At 31.0% G+C, this 19,917-nt stretch overlaps 2 protein-coding genes across 7 annotated transcripts; one reads left to right on the forward strand and one right to left on the reverse strand.

Annotated features, from left to right (window-relative positions):
• Positions 1-6,526: 6,526 nt before the first annotated feature.
• Positions 6,527-13,563, forward strand: Mvl (solute carrier family member malvolio). Of its 5 annotated transcripts, XR_001940346.1 has the most exons (13): positions 6,666-7,006; positions 8,101-8,223; positions 8,346-8,572; positions 9,012-9,150; positions 9,221-9,382; positions 9,813-9,971; positions 10,047-10,097; positions 10,249-10,631; positions 10,725-10,935; positions 11,113-11,183; positions 12,551-12,718; positions 12,957-12,998; positions 13,108-13,147. XR_001940346.1 is itself a non-coding variant. In XM_018514844.1 (12 exons), exons 2-12 carry the CDS (start codon positions 6,839-6,841, stop codon positions 13,166-13,168), a joined length of 1,755 nt encoding a protein of 584 aa, XP_018370346.1. In that variant the 5' UTR covers positions 6,527-6,585; positions 6,704-6,838; the 3' UTR covers positions 13,169-13,563. The 5 variants fall into 5 exon arrangements, 3 of the variants coding, with proteins under 3 accessions (XP_018370346.1, XP_018370347.1, XP_018370348.1); XM_018514844.1 differs by lacking the exons at positions 12,551-12,718; positions 12,957-12,998 and adding an exon at positions 6,527-6,585 and having other exon boundaries at positions 6,704-7,006; positions 13,108-13,563; XM_018514845.1 differs by lacking the exons at positions 12,551-12,718; positions 12,957-12,998 and adding an exon at positions 6,618-6,655 and having other exon boundaries at positions 6,820-7,006; positions 13,108-13,563.
• LOC108765934 (lysosomal acid phosphatase) lies at positions 12,725-18,476 on the reverse strand. 2 transcript variants are annotated; one of them, XM_018514848.1, is made up of 7 exons: positions 18,078-18,476; positions 17,313-17,411; positions 16,493-16,918; positions 16,262-16,385; positions 15,864-16,075; positions 15,615-15,783; positions 12,725-12,878 (listed from the first exon to the last, which is right to left on the reverse strand). In XM_018514848.1, exons 1-7 carry the CDS (start codon positions 18,165-18,167, stop codon positions 12,862-12,864), a joined length of 1,137 nt encoding a protein of 378 aa, XP_018370350.1. In that variant the 5' UTR covers positions 18,168-18,476; the 3' UTR covers positions 12,725-12,861. The 2 variants fall into 2 exon arrangements, with proteins under 2 accessions (XP_018370350.1, XP_018370349.1); XM_018514847.1 differs by lacking the exon at positions 12,725-12,878 and adding an exon at positions 15,216-15,451.
• Between the last annotated feature and the right edge of the window lie 1,441 nt (positions 18,477-19,917).

Here is a 19,917-nt window from a genome sequence, read left to right on the forward strand (position 1 = left end):
AGAATCACGGCGGATACGCGCGATGACTACGTGCGGTATCTGCCTCCCGCGCCGGTGAGAGTTTGGACCAGTTTGGTCGGGCGGGGTAGGAGAGAATGCGTGAGGTGGATGACGCATTCACGAGCATTGTCGTCGGGATTTTAAAGAGCAGAAACTAACAGGAGTTAACTCCACGGTCCCTTGCAACGTCAAGGCATAACGATGATTAATATCCGCTCGATAGTCTTATTGTTTTCGACTCTATCTGCAACTGAACAAATATTTATGATGATACTTTCGTAATAAACAAATTATTCGTGTATGTAGAACTTTTGACTTTTATGACTCTTTACTTTATTCCGTTTGAAACTTATAGAGGAAAACAACTTCAAAAAAACTTCCTGGATGAATCTTGGAATTTCTTTTGTTTGCAGCTGTATGAATATATGATCATTTGACACAGCTCAAAAAACATAGTTTTCCAGGAAATGAGTTTAAATGTTTTGAATTATTACAATTTTGTAATATATATATTAATTTTGAAAGGTAATCTTGATGTGATGTTATGATATAGGAATAAAAATTTGTACTTTAATTTAAAGCATATTTTCTTTTTTCGTCTTTATATTTTCGTTATTTTTTTTCTCGATGAATTAAACAATTGACAATTTAAATTATTTTAAGTTATTGTAGCAAATGAGTGATATAATATCTGGAAACACTTTATAAAATCTAATCTCTATAATGTTACTCTTTGCTTCCTGTTCCTCATAATTTTTTACAGCTTTTTGCCTTTTTACTTCTTATATTTCTATCTTCCTTTTCTGTCGCTCGAGATAAAAGTTGATAATCTTTAAAAGAGACAAGAAACACTCGAAGAAACGTGCGAAACACGATAAGATTGTTGATAAAACAGTTGCAAATAAAAAAAAAGGCAAGAGATAAAAAGTGAGAAATAGATGACAAAAAGTATTACGTTTAAATGTCAGAAAAGCTATTTCAAGACACACAATATACAATACAATATAATTATTTTCCGTCAGTCGATATATTCCCAGTATTTCATTCGAGATTTCCTTGTTTTCGGGATTACCGGGATGAATCATAGTAATTCAGAGATTTCTTATTACTTATTGTTACAATGTCGTAAAGTCAAAAATCGAACGCTAATCATGCATGTAGCTGTCTAGCAAATTACTAAGAATCGATAAAATGAAATAAAAGAAAATTCTTTCATCCTAAACGTTTTTAAAGAATAATTTCGGTTTTGATTAATGTAATTGGCAATTATCTTGTCAAGATAACATTTGTATTTTATTAAATGTTCTGTTAATACGAGAAAAATTATTAATTTATTGTTTTTTAATACACAGAAGGATTAAAAAGATTATGAATAACGAGTTACATACCTTAAGTATCTTGTGTTAATGCAATTCTGCCAAAGTTTAGTTATTTTTACCAAACAGGTTGTTTCGCTAAACGGTTACAGCTGTTTTTCAAAGTAATCAATTATGTAAACAATTATTCAATTTAACTAATAATACAAACTGTGTTCTAAAATTCACTGCCAGCACTGAAAATTTACAGTTTACATTACGTATACATTTTCAGCACTGACAGTGAATTTTGGAACACAGCCAATATATTGCATATATTACAATTTAAATTTGCGTTATTCATAAAAATTCCAATTTGTTTAAATATACATCGCAAAAACTTAAATATTTTATAATATGTTTTTAATTATCTCAATTATAAATAGCCCTTTAATCGATCAATTATAATTGTCCGGTTAGACGTTTCATTTATAACCAATGTTTCCAGCAAACAAGCTGCCAACGATTAGATAAGTATCAATTAAGTTGATTAGGATCTTAAATATTATTATTGCTCTTATAAATTGTTAATTAATGAAAATAACCATTTTATCCAAATTTGATAACAATAACATATTACTACAGTTATAATTCTCGATAACAGTTACTATCAGTAATAGATAACAGAATAACTATTATTAATTTGACGATTAAATTAACCGGAATTTCATCGAAGTGTCAAGAGATCATTACATTAAAAAAATTATTCTCTTAAATTAATATAAGTTCCATAATCCTTCTGATATAAATTTCTTCGCACATTTTTCTAGAAAATTAACTAATTGTTAGCTAATTTGTAAAATTTATGTAAAATTGACGTGCTTTTTATATTTATCGTTCGTTTCTTTCTGTCAATCGCTTTTGCTGACATTATACTAAATTTAAAAGCCAACAATCATTATATAAAAGCTAGGCTTACGCTTTAAAATGCGTTCATTTGCATTCCGTATTTTGTCTTCTCGCGGAAAATAACTAACAAAGTAAAAATAACAAGTTGTCGTGCATTATTATCGCGCATTATCTGTTTTATGTATCGTACATAATCATATATATCGTGTTGTACTTGATGGTTAGACTTGATAAATATAACAACTTAATTTCTCTTTTTACACGAAAATAAAGAAGTATAGACTATAAATAAAGCATGCAATGCTTCTTTTTAGAAAATATATTAAAAATTCACTCTACTAATAATACAATATATTTTCTTAAAAAGAATTAGTAGTAGAGTGAATTTTTTGAAGTATGAAGTGAATACGTATGCGTTATTATCACACCAATTAATTATTTTTTGCGATTATAATCTTCTGTCACTTTATACTTCAAAAAATTCACTCTACTACTAATAGTGTAATATATTTTCTTAAAAATTTATTCTTTTATATTAATCGAATAATATTTATATATGTTTCTATGTAATGGGGATAGGTAATCTCTAATTGAAATTATCTTTATTATATTTTTATTATTTTTATTATATTTTTTACTCTACGTGATAACATATCTCAGTATTTTTATGAACTATTTTAGTTTCGGTGCCCAGCAGCGAGATAGATTATAAAAATGAATCTACTCGTTCTTCAGTATCTAATCGTGGAATACTAAAATGTCGATATCGAGTTACGTGGCAATTGTCAGACAGAACATCTCTTCACATTATCGAATAAAATACACATATTTTTCAAAAGGATATCGCTCTTTGAGAAGAATATTTCGATTTTATTTTCTTGTTTCATATTTGAATTACAGTATTTTTGTTTATGAGTACTTATAAAGATAGTACTTTTTTTACTGCTAATTGCAGTAAAATTTCTAGGCAAAATGCGTTTCTAAAAGATGTTTCAAGTTCTTTCTGCTCATAATATGAATAAAAAAAATAATAACTAATTGTGGTCACTAATAAATCAATATATGTGCGTTTATGTATAAACGTTACAACTTTGGTTACATAAAATCTATATATATACTATATATTATTATACATAAATTATATATATACACAAACCCTTCCTTGGTTCTCTATTATAGATAATTTTTGTAAACGATCACAATATATCCACGAAGTTCAATTCAAAATGTTTAATTTAATATTATACTTGTTAAGTTTGTTTCTTTTAAAAAAAATTCAGCATTGATGAGTTTATAATAAAACACTTTATACATATATGTATTCCTTCTTAACTTTAGTTATCGATATTAATATATCATAAGATTGAATTAATTTCGTTTTTGTAAATCTCATAATTCTAAAAATCATGCCAGTATAATCACCGTATTAATCTAATTTTTTTTTGCAACTGTTTTATTAAGTATTTGTTCGGTATTACGTATTATATATCACATTACATCTCAGATAGCAAAGTCTCAGCAAAATCGCACAAATCTGTGATTGCTTATAACGCTGGCAACTTGCTGTAGATTTGTCCTCAACGATTTTGAATATACCGACATTGTAGCAACATGCAGATAACAATGTGTATATGTATTGCCAGCAGTTTAACAGCAAGATAGCTGTGTCAATTTTATCGAGCATTGTCGGCAATATGACAGCATTATATGATGCTGTATATTATTATGGCAACTTGATGGTAATAGTACAAATTTTGATGATGACGTGATGATGAGTTTAAAGTTGTCGGCAAATTGCTGGCAAGTTGCTACTTAATATTATCAGATCGTGAAAGCATCAAGTTGCCAACAAATGAGGACTCAGTTGCCGCAATTCTGGTAGCATCACATACTTAACAATGCATGCTTAGCAAGCAACATACCAACAGCAAGACGGACACGTTGTTAACTGGGATTCAACCGCTGATTCTATTTGCGTCGAATTGTGGAATTTGCAATATTCCAGAATAATAATGTGTGCAAATTATGATATGCGCGCGGAAGACGTTTTGTGATGAAGAAGGCGGAAGAGGGACACAAGAGGATGAAGGACGTCGTGACTCGTGCGTATTCCGCGCAATTTGATACGACATCGCCGACGATAAACCCGGGGATTTCACAGGATCGTGTCACGGTCTCTTTTTGTGAATAAAACACGCAGACTTCTTGACGTTAGCGGAATATTTGTCTTTTATAATGACTGATCGCCCGCTGATAACGTGGTTCGAAGAACTTGAGCTTCTCTTGTCGCAGACGAAGACTTTTCTAAAATGTACACGCAGCGCAATCAGAGCCATTAGAAGAACGTTTGTTCAATCTGCAGTAGACAATATTAAATTGTATTTTTAATATTTATTTAATATTTTTAATATTAAATCAATATTTTTAACATTTTTCATATTGAATAAGTATTAAAAAGATATTTTAAAAATATAACCGTATTCTCAAATGTTTTAAGAATAAGAAGGTCTTTTGTTTTTTTTTTAGTTGAATTAATTCTTGTAAGATTTATCTTTCCTGTTTTTCTTTTAACGTTGAAGAGAAAAAAAAGAACCGATAAATCGTGCAAGAAGTTCAATATAAAAAGATTAGTCCTCATGTAAATTTTTTTAAAAGCGGAAACATTAAAAGTGAAAATTTTTATCATTTATTGAAGTTAATGAAGAAATTATCCATTTTATACGTTTTTGCCCTTAAAACAATACTATCAGTACTCTAGATTATTATAAAAAAATATATGTAGTATACTATTGTACGTTATTTATAAAAAATAAAATTTTAATTTAACGAAACAATACTCTTAATTAAAAATACCATATTCTTTCTTTTTTTTTTTAATAAGTCGAGAAAAATATGTAAGCATCAGAAAACATCGCGCTCATTGCGATTATGGACTTTCTCTAATTTTCTAATTTAAAAAAAATAAATGACATTTAAGACAAAAAATAATAACTTTGAAAAAGTTAATATAAGGTTAAAATCAATACGTGCTTTACAACATTACTGTAATTAGAGTTAAACGTTAACGCATTAAAAATTAAATAAGATAAGTTAAAAATTATAACTTTTTAACTTTTTATTTTTATACCCAGACAGCACAGAATATTTATGATAAATATTTATTAATATTCATTTTCTGAAAATTTATATAGATATTTTATACATATTTTATATAAAGCTTTATTCGAAATATTATTAAAATATAGACTAAATATTTTATGCAATATTTATGATAAATATAAATAAATATTTCTAATAAGTATTTTTTATTTGGATTATAATGTCTCATTAAGTATTTTCATAGCATTTACTATAACTATTCGAATAAGTATTTCATAATATTTATAATAAATATTTATGATCTCTGTGCAATCTAAAACCACAAAAATATTTACAAAAAATATTTAAAATCAATCTTATAAATATTTCTAAATATTTTGTAAATATTTTGTAGATGAATATTGTGTGCTGTCTGGGTAACTAACTTTATGTCATATTAAAATAAGGTAATTTTGAAAATCTAACTAACGTAGTCGACGATTAGTTCAACTGAAATAGAATTATATTTCTATAAGAAATTTGTAATTATATATAATCCCTTATAGGGGAGTCGATCCTGAGACTCGTCTTTTTCCCCATATATTTATAAAAATTAATTTATCTAGATATTATATCTATTCCTTGATAAGATTGCTGTTGTTTAAATCAATCTGTTGAAGTTACTTTTCAAAGTCACTCTTTTGATTTCACTCCAATTTAACTTAATCGGCGATTAACAATTTGTCAAGCTTTTTTATTGCTGCACTGAGCTGCACTAAAATTTTCCTTTTGCCAGATATCCAACGTATACTTATTTCTCTTTAAGTATAAGGAGTGCATGTTATTAAAAAAATTCAATTATTAAAAAATAGATTTGTCAATAAAATTGACAAACAAATTGTTTGTCAATGATCTTGGCTCCGAGATTTTGCTTACGTCCCTGGCAGCGTCCCCCACTCCAAGATTTCCAACCTGCCACATTACGCGGCCAAGTTCATAGCGTTCGACCGATTCGTTGCACTGCTCCAGTCTCCACTGCTGCAGTCAACAGCTGTGAGCTGGGTACTCAGGTAGTGAGTGATGACTGTTGTGAGAGTGCTGTGACTGTTGGCGATTTTTCGCGGTTCGCGTTTGATTGATGACATCGCTCCGGACGTGATCTTTGGCTGCTCGCAATCTCGTTGACTCGCGTGTTCCATTTTTTCAAAGTGGATCGAAGTACTCCGAAGAAATACTTTGTCTTGTCCCAGGCAGGTCATCGACATTCAGCACAACGATCCAGAGATCCACTAGAGATTTACCAGTTCCTGTGTTTTTTCTTTGTTCGTTATAACGCGAAGAAGAGCTCGCCGTTGCTCCATTAAAATAGTTCCGTACGTCGCCGACGATTATCTAACATTTTCTCCTTTTTCTTCTTTCAGATCTGTATATTTTATCAGGATCATAGTCCACTTTCGCTCAATTTCATTCACTCGGACATCTAACTTTGCATGCGGTGAACGGAAAGTTCATATTCCATAAGTGTCCTTCTTTTTAGAGTGTTGTATTAATATACTATGCACAGTAGTTACGACGTGAAATCTAGTGACGATGTCACGACAGTGCCGCATCAGCGTATGCACGAGTCAGAGGTTGGAAAGCCTAACGAGAACACTTCCCTATCTCCCAGCTACGATCAAACCTATTTCGCCGATGAGAGGGTTCAGGTGCCAGAAACAGGGAATGTAAGTTGATCTTTGTACCTTATGTATATATAATATATAGTTGTTGAGTAAGATAGTAAGAAGGTGAGAATGTATAAGTATACAAGATAGGAAAGTGAGACGATAAGAATGAGACAATTACGAGACAGTAAGAATGTGCAGGTCAAGCACTTCGAAATTTACACTGTTAAAAATAAAATGTTAATTCTAACTTAAAGACGTATAGTGGACTTTCTAAGACGTAAAAATGTTAAAATCAACATTTTCTTTTTATGTTAATGTTAACATAATTTTATTTAATAACATTTTTAATTTTAACATTTTTGCATGTCTCAGAAAGTCCACTATACGTCTTTAAATTATAATTTAAAAACATTTTATTTTTAACAGGGTATTATCATCGTAGTCATTTAAAAATTTAATATTGTCGTTGCTTTTACCTTCATAACTTTTGACAAATTCATTGGATGCACTCAGTGTACATTAAAACAATTGTACAAAAATTGACATAAAAATGCGTGTTTAATATAAATATAAAAATGGAATAAACCGCGAGACCCTCACTAATGCGTCTAACCGAATTCGCAAAAAATCGTATAAGAAAGGGCAAGATGGATAATATTTAAGTTTCTAAATGATTGACTAACACATTCTTACTGTATCACATTCATACTTTTAAGCCCGAGACACATTTAAACAGCAGAGACAATATAAAAATAGGGAATAAAAAAAATAAATTTCAACTTATCAGAAACAATGTATGTTAGAATACACTGTTTATGATAGGTTGAAATCTGTTATTCTCTGTTCCTATTATCTGTGCTTTTTAATTGCACATCAAGCTTTACTTTAATTATACATTAGGTATTTTTATTGTCCTATACTCTTTCTATGTTATATTATCTTATCATCTCACTCCTGTCTCCTATATTTACAGTTTCACGGTCTTACACTTTATTGTACTGTTTGATAAAATATTGTATTTTATATAATCAAAGTATTTGTACTTCACTTTTATCAGATTAAATCAAATTAATGTACAACTTTAATACACATCAATATGCACTAGTGCGTTCAAAATTAATCTCTCAATGGCCTGTAATTCTTGTTTGCAGACGGGGTTTAGCTTTAGAAAACTATGGGCTTTCACGGGACCTGGCTTCTTAATGTCCATAGCTTATTTGGATCCTGGCAACATAGAATCGGATCTACAATCTGGAGTGGTAGCAAGATACAAGGTACACCTGCCGGAATTAAACAAATGTTGCTGCAATCAGTTTTATTTACTTTACTATCATGCTAATTTTCGATTATCTTTTTTTTTGATAATGATATTCCTTGTTGACGTCTTCGCTTTCAGTTATTATGGGTACTACTAAGCGCTACTATCCTAGGTCTCGTTATGCAAAGACTCAGCGCGCGTCTCGGCGTAGTAACCGGTCTACATTTGGCAGAGATGTGTTTCAGACAATACAAAAAAGTACCTAGACTTATTTTATGGTTAATGATTGAAATAGCAATTATTGGTAGTGATATGCAAGAAGTAATAGGAACGGCTATTGCCCTTTACCTCTTATCTAATACAGCGTAAGTGCCTGATACGATTGCTAAATATTTATACACGTAACTGCATACAAAACAATCTTCGGAATATCTCAAACATTTAAAATCGTAGTTCGCCAATTAACTTATTAACTTCTTCAGTGGAGACATTGAATCTCTACTTGAAAACCTGAACACCATTCTAGTTAAATACAAAATATATAGGGAATAAAAAATGTTATAAAAATATTTTACATACTATAGAAGAACAAATTATAATCCACGTGATATACGTATGTACATTTACGGATTATGTTTACTTAGGTTACAAATATTATTAAACAACATTTTATTCTTTTCATGCATTATATTATCTTTCTTTGATTATCTTTATTTCTTTTTTTCTTTTACTGTGAATTAATTTATAATCAAATAACGCACATAAATATACAAAAGATTTGTGATAAGGAAAGTTACATTTCAGGATTCCTATATGGGGTGGCGTTCTTATCACAGTAATTGACACATTTACATTTTTATTCTTGGACAAATACGGATTGAGGAAATTGGAGTTTTTCTTCGGTTTTCTCATCTCGATCATGGCAGTTACCTTTGGTTACGAGGTAGACGAATTTCAAAATATCTCGACCGTATCGTTCATATGAATTTCAACAATGGCTTTCAATATTGCAGTACATAGTTGCCGCGCCTTCTCAAATAGACGTTATAAGAGGTATGTTTGTTCCATGGTACAATGGAATGAATTACGATAACAAAGTATTGCTCCAAGCTGTAGGAATTGTCGGCGCAGTCATTATGCCGCATAATTTGTACCTTCACAGTGCTTTAGTTAAAGTAAGAATAATAAACACAATAGCGCGACTGATTTCTCAATGTACAGGGTGTTTTAGGATTTCTAAGATAAACTTCAGAGAATGATAGATTTCACTAAAAGGATCAACTTTTGGAATTTATGTCCTCCCCGATACTTTTTTAAGGAAGGTGCGTCCTTGTTTATGCCGATTATAAGATACGCAATTAATCACGCGGCAGCATTTTTGCTTATCTTTCTGCAAAAAGAAAATCAAAGGACGTGAATTGTATTGTTAATTGTCACGCGCGACTGGACACCTAGCTTCTTAAAAATACGTCGGAGGACACAGGTTCTTTAACTTTTATTTATTTATTTTTTTTTTTTTAGAGATCTACCATCCCCCGGATTTATCCCAAAAGTCCTGAAACACTTTACATATAAATGTATACATAATGTTATTAATTTTTTTAGTCTAGAGACATTGATCGAAGACAGCCTGCAAAAATCAAAGATGCCAACATGTATTACTTCATTGAAGCCTGCATTGCACTATTCGTTTCGTTTCTAATCAACGTGTTTGTCGTAGCTGTATTTGCTCATGGTCTCTATAACAAAACGAATAACGATGTTGTAAGTACACTTATTGAAACTAATTGTGATTTCGAGTGAGGAAATAGTTTAATTAATTTCTGTTTTATTTTACAGTATAAAGTTTGCGAAGCAAATAATTATACTTTCGGTACAAACACTTTTCAGGTAAACGTTTTTATGTCTTTTACATTTCAATCTTTTCACCGCATACTGTTTCTTAGGCAATTACTGTTTCTTAGGCAATTTTTGCACTATTGTTTCTTAGGCAATTTTTTAATCAAACGATCTTAAGTATATTCTTTCCTCTAAACTACAGCAAAACAATGCGACGTTTGAAGCTGATCTTTACAAGGGGGGAATCTTCCTCGGTTGCTCCTTCGGCGCAGTTGCAATGTACATATGGGCTGTCGGTATTTTGGCCGCCGGTCAATCGTCCACTATGACGGGCACTTATGCCGGTCAATTCGCGATGGAAGGATTCTTAAATCTACAGTGGGCACGATGGAAGCGAGTCCTGTTAACTCGAACAATCGCCATAGTACCTACCTTCTTGGTAGCGTTTTTGGCTGACATGAATAATTTGAGCGACATGAACGACATTTTAAACGCTATAATGAGTCTACAGTTACCTTTTGCCACCTTACCGACAATTGCTTTCACAAGCAGTGCTCAAATTATGGGTGAATTTCGAAACGGAATGTACGTAGTTTTATCTTTGATTTTCAATACTTTTTTAACATGTTGAAAGTTGTCTTTCTTCTTTACGTCCGCGTTGTATTATCTGTATTGCAGAGCGAATAAAATCGTAGCGACTGCTTTGTCGGTCCTAGTAATAACGATAAATATATACTTCGTGGTACAAACTGTTCAAGAAGACCTGCCTCATCATTGGGCTATATATTTAGTCATGTGTATATATGCGATTTTGTATCTTATTTTCTGCGCTTACTTGGCCATCCACATGGCTGTGAGCATGGGTGCTACTTCCCTCGGTAATAATTGGGTATGTATATTTTTGCTTGTTTTTATTGCGTGCGAATGCTATTTGTTTGGACTTTAAATTATGTCTTAGCCATAATTTTTCTCAATAATTTGATAGTTATATTTAATATAATACGTTTCATTTTTTATAAAACACAATCGTTAAGTCATTATTTAATTTATTATTTTTTCATTTTAGTTGGTTACAAAATATATTGGTACGCCCGTAAGCCCGACACTTGGAATATCAAATCCTGCAGTTTATGCCAGGTAAGAGTTTTGGCTACAATCATTTATCACAGTTGTGACTAAATCCAGTAAATACATAATTTCGCCAAGCATTAATCACGTATCTATCTTTGTGGCGAAATGTTTTAACATTTAACATAAAAAAGCTAGAATTGTACTTTTGCATGGATTATTATATACAAAATATTTGATACAATCGAGATTAATTTTGTGAGATTAATTGATGTAAAACTATTTGGTGGTTTGTGGTTTTATATATGCCTCCTTTTGTATTGTGTGCTTTCATATGAATTGTATAATAAAAATTTTTTATGAAGCTCGAGATGTATTCTGCAAATAGTGAGTAAAATGCATTTATGTATTGTGGCGTCCGCGTTAAATTTGTTGTTACGAAAATGCGATCGTATATCAAGCGCAATTATAACAGATACATGAAGTATATCTCTCAACTCGCTTTTAGTTAAAACAGAAGTGTTTAAAGATAAATTAAGTGCATTTATGGACTGCTTGAATATACTTATGTTCATTTCTTATAACAACGACACATCTCTCTCTGAAAAATAATGTTTTCCAGAAAATAAGTTTGAATATGTTGAATCATCAGGGATTAGAATTTTGTAATAATAATTTTAAGATGCAATTTTGGTGTAATAACAAAAACTAAAAATATATAATAGAAGATAAAAGTATAATTTTTGCATTGTGTCGTTGTTGTAGCAGATGATCGTATATCTTTCCGAGATTTACAATTGGAGAAAAAAATATGGTGAAAACGGAGAAATGATTGGGAATACAAAATTTGCTTCACGATGTAGTTTTTTGTGCTGAATTAAGATAAATGGTTGCTAAAGAATAAATCGACTCGTGACTCATTATACTTTCTGCATCTGATCTGTAAAAAGATAATTGGCTTCCTGTTATCTACTAATAATAGAACGCATTTGAATACTCATACGCGTCTAACTAGACAAATAAATTACGACTTAGTGTGTCAAGTGCTTCTACTATAAGGTATTTTTATCGTATTATTTTTCGGGAGACTTCTATTAGAAATTATATATTGATTATTATTCTAATTAATTATGTTTATTAACTATTTTTGTTAAAAAATTAGTTCTAATCATTGCATGTGTGCTTTAAAATTTTAAGTATACAATATTAATATTTTTATTTTTATGTTACACTATGTGTACTCATAAATACTCTCTTGAATATAAGCTTATTTATCTTTTAATTAATTCGTTAATTTATTCTATGATTATTATTTAGTATTGTGTGTCAAATCTGTATAAATGATCTTTAAGCAGAGAGAACTGTACATTACAAAAAATATCATAGACTACTTTTGTACATGCTCATGATACAGACAGAGTTCTATTCATTCATAGTTTTCACAATACGTCGGAAACCTCGTTAAACGCTTAGTTGGAGTAATGCAGTTGAATGTGTGAGAGAATATGCGACCTATTATTATGTATTACATAAACACATGAAAACAATGTTGCATTGGAAAGGTGCTTATATCATCTCTCGTGATGTCAGCATAAAGCCCCATGGTACGTGTATGATTACTGAAAGATATATTTTTATAACAAATAATGGTGCTTTTACCATCAAGTTTGCTTTGCCGTTGTTAAATGATATATTACGTAATGTTGATGCTCCTATCCTTCCACTACTGTCAGTCCTTTTTGTTTCTTTATTCGTTTCTTGTTTCTAAAATTAAATTTATGTATAACGAGCACAATTAACCAAAACTATTTTCATTGCATGCACATTTCTAACAAACAAAAGTCTGAAAATGAATTCATTCAAGGCTGAAATATCATAACAAAGGTAAGAATGCTACGTCGGAATTCAGCCGTTGCCTCGATTCGATTTATTGTTAGATCTATTTCAAAATGCGAGCAACATCTTGAAATATCTTAAATCTTAAATATTACAGAACAAATCCAGCGTTTACTATTCAAGAAAGTGGTAGTTTTTCATCTATATCAGAATGGTAATGTCTTGACAAATATATCAGCATAGGATATGTAGTAAACAGTGTGTGCCACGAAGAGGATAAAAACAAGAGTCTGTTTTCAATTGTACAATTAAATAAGAGGTAATGTTTAGTGCTTGATGCATCGCACTCATTCCATCGTTAAAAATTCGTTAACATCATAAATTTTGAATATAATTTTTTCATTACATGATAGAATTATTAAAATTAATTCGTATTAATATTGATAAGACAACTATACTTTGTTCAATGAGAAATTTACAGCTTTCGCACATAGAGGCGGCATAGTGAGCAAAATGGACATGTTTCGAGATTATTTACAATACACGAGTATAATACAATACAGGATACATCTCCACTTTATCTGCTTTATACCACCTCCTATGCGCGAAAAATAATAAATCTCTTAAACAAAGTATATATGTATATTGACAATATTACATATTTAGTAATCAATATATTTAATAACTCAATAAGTATTTTATATATGTATATGACGATATATCTTTCAAAAAATGTTGACACACTTGTAATATGTATTTACATTTGCTTTGTAAATTATATATTTGTATATGTTTATGTACATATACACATATAAAAATTATGTTGTATTGAAGTAAATTTTGTATTAACTTCTTCATGCATAATTATCTAGTTGTACATGATATGCAAAAGAATGTAAATACTATTTCGAATGAATTAATTTTTATTAATCTGCATATAAAATAATGTCCGCAATTTTTTCAATAGCAGCAAATGTGATAAAAGTTTTTTCGCCGATTACATATCACACTATTGTTTAAAATATCACAAAAATATTCAGAAAAATTCTTAATGAGATACGCACATTATGTATTTTCTCTTATTTATAAGTACTAAATAAGTCGAGACGCGCACTAAGTTAATAAGGTGGTCAATTTTAAAACAGGAACACGTTTCGCATATTTTAACTTGTAGCCCGTAATTGTATAATCGCAATTCGTAAAATTCCAATTAACATTATACATATATAAAGATCAGAAAAAGATACATCTATACAAACATACTACGTGATAATTTGAACAATCATTGCTACCTGTACGATCACTGACAATAAGATGACTGAATTTCTGTAAATAAAATTTGTTTACGGGCAGTGCTCTGCATTAGCTATGTACTTCTCTTTTAAAAATTATTATGTCATATTGCACGAAGCTCGCAAAAAGTTCAACCTCGATACATCATGACTAGACAATCACTGCAATATCACATGTAACAAACAATTGTAACAGTAGTTGTAATTGTGTAGCTATTCTATGAAGTAAAAGTTCTTGTTTCTCATAAAAATTTTGTTGCAAAATTTGTTCATTGTATATTTCATGTATGCCGGATTAATCACATTGAACATTTATTATACAAGATGTATATGCATTTTCAAGTTTGATAATTTAAGGCGTTATTATAAATAGCAATATATATATATATATATACGTATGTTTTATAAAAGTACCTGATTACTTGTTTTTTTTTTGATAGTGTCATAAAATAAAATAATTTTATAAAATTTTTCGATATTGATTTGTCTATTTGAATTTACTGTTTCTTAAGATAGTGACGTATATTATAAATTGTTATTATCACGATGATCGGACTTTGATCTTGCTCAATTTCAAATAAGTTATTATCTAAGAATGAGCAAATCAAAATTTCCGAAGAAATGCTGTGATTTCTACATAGATAAAAATACATCTTTTCAAAATCTTTTCTTGAAAATGAGCTAAAATTTGAAATATTATGCTTATAATATAGGTAATAATAGTATATCATAATATTGATGATGCAATTGTATATATATAATAAATTATACATATGAAATAATACGTATATATATAACGATTGACAAGGAAATATAGTTCCTGTTTAAAACAGTAAAAAGTATCCTCACGATAAGTGAAAGAGGATTAATTAACAAATCATGTCATTCATTATAAAAGAGCTCCTTTAAAATATATAGATAAAAATTATTTACAATTTAAGCAAATATATATATATTTTATATATATAAAAATACGCTTAATTTTATTATGGCGTTAATAACAAATGATTAACCTATACTCTTTAATACCATATCAGTTTTCACTATATCAATTATTTTTGTCAAATACTCGTTATATGGCATCGTTATAGCCATTGTATGCTAAGCGAAAATAATACTGTCTATGTTCTTTTTTATGTCGCCAATATATAAAGCCGATTATTATTAGGACCAATAAAACTAGCATTAATATGGACGATGTCAGAATTGCTGAAACATAAATAAAAATTGCTAATTAAAACTTGAAATGAGCACTCTAAACAATTACATGCAAAATTATTAAATGACGTTGTGTATACATGTAAATACTGCACAATGTTAAAAAAATTGTATAAATATTTTTTTAATGTGATATGTTAAATCCGATAATTACCGATGACATCGCTAGAACTTATCTCATTTCGACTTATTTGACATTCTCTTTCCCAATCCTCAGGTACAACGTCCTTCGTCAAACTAATAAATTCATTCAAAGGGCATAACCTATTGCAGCCCGGTAATGCCATAAGAATTGGTTCCTTCGTCGTATTTTTATAAGAAATCTAATGATAAAGAAAGGATAAATATTAAAGTAAAAAAATTGAATGAAGTATTTTGCGTATGAATTAAACAAAATTCTTACTGTCACAAAATACTGATTTTTTGAGTTTGTCCTTAATTCGATAAGAACCACAGCAGCGTAAGGTGGAGGATGAGAGTCAAATACGTTCAAAGTCATAAGTAAATTTCCTATGGTCTCATCATGAGCACTGTACATCCATATCTTTCTATCAGGTTGTAAGGTATGTTGTGCTTTCTTGACCATGTGATCTATCATTTCTCCAAGTAGAGGACCTAACGTTTTTAAAATTGAATATTGACTATATAATGGAGAAGATATAATAAATATTTTTGAAAGCGTAACAAATATTAATGTATTAAAATATCAAAAATATTTCACATAAAAAATGTTAACATAATAAAATATATAAATACGAATATAAGTACATTATTAATAAATGATAGTTACACAGATTATACCTGCTTTTAATCTTTGAAGTATCTTATTATAAGCCTGTATCATGAAGCTAAATATAGCGAGAGGTTTCAACTCCTCTGGAAACACCGATTTCGTCCACTGCGGTAGAGTTTTGTTGTACAATGTCTGTAAATAAATCAAAGCTAGTTTTATCGCATGTTTTCCTAAGCAAATGAGCAAGTTATGATATGTAATAGTATACACAATTGATAACATAGAACATCTCAATGTACCTCAATATATAAATTATCATATAGATGTTCAACTGCTCCAATCGAATTTATATTTTCCCCGCTGTGCTCAGTTAAGTAGGCAAAGAGCTTCGCGTTTGCTTTTTTTATATTTTCCATTTCCGGCGATGTTAAGAGCTTCTCCAGCTCATATTTGTATCGCGGGCAATACTTGCTCGCCTTCAGCACGTAGTCTTCCTGTGCCGGTACGGTATGTACAGGAATCGGTATCCAATAGATGTTGTTGTCCCATATTTCGTTCTTTACTGGCGAATAAAGACCTGCGAGATTGACCTCGGCTGACATCAGGGTACGATCTACGTCTGTACTTTGAATATAAATGTCATATGGTGTGTAAATATCGCTTAAAAAACCGGAGTATCGTTTCCTTAGCCAGCGTCCGAGAAGTAGGTGTTGATGTTTCCCAATCTATATTTTTCAAGCGTTAAACATTAGTAAAGTTAATGCGCAAGCTTTTAGAAATCAATATACAGCAAGAAAAGTAATTCTTAAAATTAGTTTAATATATCCTAATATTTTTATATCAGTGAAAATTTTTTCTCATGTTTACTATGCCTAAATCTATTTAAAACTTGATTCATTGTATAATCTATTTTCTTTGCTTTCTTTATATAGAATGCCAAATAGCCAGACTGGCCACTTGGCAGGGTAAACTCCACAGTATTGCATTTCAAAAGATATGTTTATGTATGATAAGATAAGATAACAATAAGATCAGGAACAATATCTATTATGTTTCAAATAAAAACTGTTCCCGATGCATATAACTATTTATGTATACATTTAATTATAATTATCTTACATTTGTTAATTGTCCAAATGGAACCGGCCACAATGATTCATTCTTATAAGGATCGTTCTTGTAAGGTGCAATAGGAGTTCTATCTCCATGTCTGTACAACTGTAAGCAAAAACGAGCGCTATCATGTTTTCGCAATAAGTTTATGAGTCACCAGACGTCAAGACAAAAATAAAAACGTCTCTAATATTTTGCATATTTTACAAATGACATAAAACTAAAGATATATAGAGTGTCTTTCAACAAGATACACATGACATGGTGTGACACAGTGTATCATTATCCTTGTTTACCAATATTAAGCAAAGATAAGATGATCACTGTGTTGTATTGAGTTGCTTTTTGAAAGGCACCTATAATTACATATTGAAATAATAAAAACATTGAGCTCTACGACAGAAAACAATATTGCATAATAAAGATATGAAACTTGATATAAAACAATAAAAAGACACAATATTAAATAAAAATCGATCGAGAAATATTCAACACAATAAGCGAAAAGGCTATGTTAGATCAAGATAGATCTAGACGCCTAATAACATTTTTGTATGAATTTTTACAATTTTCAGTTCATCCAAAGTGAATTGTATGCCAATATTATTTATCGGTTTCGAAACACAATCCTAAACTGAAACTGAATGACGTAACATGCCAAATTAAATGGCCAAAATAAAAAGAAACCAATAAGAACGAGCTCCAAACAAGGACAACGGCAGCGTTAACGCCAATCGAAAAGGTGAAAAGGCGTGATCTAAATTCACTTACGACGTTCGCGAAGACGATCGTGCCTAGGTCGAGGTCGCCGGCGCCGGAGCAGCTGGTGGTGAGGACGCTCGCGAGCACGAGAAGCAACATTCCGGTGTCTATGCCGCGTGGAGACTTCGGCTCGGCGTTGAACTTCGCGAGCGAACGGCGCGGCTGCACGTGTCGATCGCACGTGACGGATGAATCGGAGCGTGGTCAGCTAAAATCTACGAACGTTCGCACACCGCGAACACATTTTCGACGTGTGGTGAAGATACCGAACAGCTGTATGTACATACATATGTCCACAATGTGCGCACAACTTCACACACATTCGGGCACAGAAGGATCCCATTGCCGGGACCGTCGGGTTGTCCCCCACCTGAGATCTCCTACCATCCTGCGAATCTTCTGCTTCCTCTCCGCTCCAACGTCCCCTCCCCCCCCCTCTCTCCCCTCTCTCTTTCTCTCTCCCTCCCTCTCCTTTATATTCTGAAGGCCTAGTATGGATAGAAGTACGTGGCGTCTCTCCCCCCTCCTTCTTTGTCACCCCTTCACTTTTTCCATTCTCCGTTGTGCACGGTCACGTGGTCAAGTACAACGGGTAAAGGGGTAGAGACGAGAGAAGTGCAGTTGACAAGGAAACAGCTGTTCCAAAATAGAGGAGTGTAGGGGAGTCCCATTATGTAAACATTGTAAACGAGCCATGCAGCAAGTTGCTCCGCCGGTTGCACAGCGGGTTCTTGCAACGGGAAGTGCGAGGTGCATTCTGATCTTCACGAAGTACAGTTCCCTTGGTACTTGACATTGGACACATATATAGCGTGCATGAATCATCAATAATTATTCGTCGAACATAAAACTTGCAAACTTCCTCTTCTAAATTTGAAGGAAAAGATCTATAAACCTAACTTAGATGACTCCTTTTAACATTCTGACACATGACAGCGTCAGAATGCAAATAATCCAGATAACATGCATGTTGCATAAATTATCTAAAAGACGTCTTATAAATATCTTATGCAGCACAAATGTTATCTGGGAATATATAGCTTTGATAAATTTAAAGAGACAAGTATTGTAAACAATTTCCGTTTCCACCAATGTAGATTAACTCTTTAATCTCGGTTCAACTTTAGAACTAGAAAAAGAAGAATAAATTGAACCGAGATTAAAGTTAATCTACATTGGTGGAAATGGGTATGAGAGAATTTGAAGATATCTTCTCGTTAGATCCTAATTTTTTCGGACATTTTTTACATTCTGATGCATATTGATGTAAATGAAATAATTCTAATAAAAAAACTGCATATATTAATACAAGAAATGATTTCTGATAGGTTGAAATTCTTATTCTCTGTTCTCTGTTCCCTGTTTTTTTTATTGCGCGGATCCCTAACACAACATAAGCTTAAGCTCAGTTTCATAATTCGCGATTTTTTTATTTAACCGATTCAACTATTTCTTATCTTTTTCCAATTCTAGAATTGAAAAAAGATAAGAAATAAGTTGAACCTGGTTGAACCGGTCAAAGAGTTGAACCACGAATTGTGAAACTGAATCATGATGTTTCTTTCGATAAAGTTATATATTTTTGTGTTCTTTATATATTTCTTGCTGATATCAAATTGAATTCGATCGTATATCGCTCTGAAATAATTTCAGACTTGAAAACTTGGGATTTAACAAGGAGACATCTTTTCAAATTTTCAAATAAAATTACAAAGCTTTTAAAAGTTATTTGAGCTTGGAAGTTTAAAGATATGTCCTTGTTGGATCATAACTTTTCGAGTCCGAAATTACTTCAAGACGATTGAATTAATTTTGACATTAGCAAAAAATATGCGAGAAATACAGAAAT

The sequence above is a fragment of the Trachymyrmex cornetzi genome, unplaced genomic scaffold (genome assembly GCF_001594075.2).
Source record: "Trachymyrmex cornetzi isolate Tcor2-1 unplaced genomic scaffold, Tcor1.1 scaffold56, whole genome shotgun sequence".
NCBI classification, from domain to species: domain Eukaryota; kingdom Metazoa; phylum Arthropoda; class Insecta; order Hymenoptera; family Formicidae; genus Trachymyrmex; species Trachymyrmex cornetzi.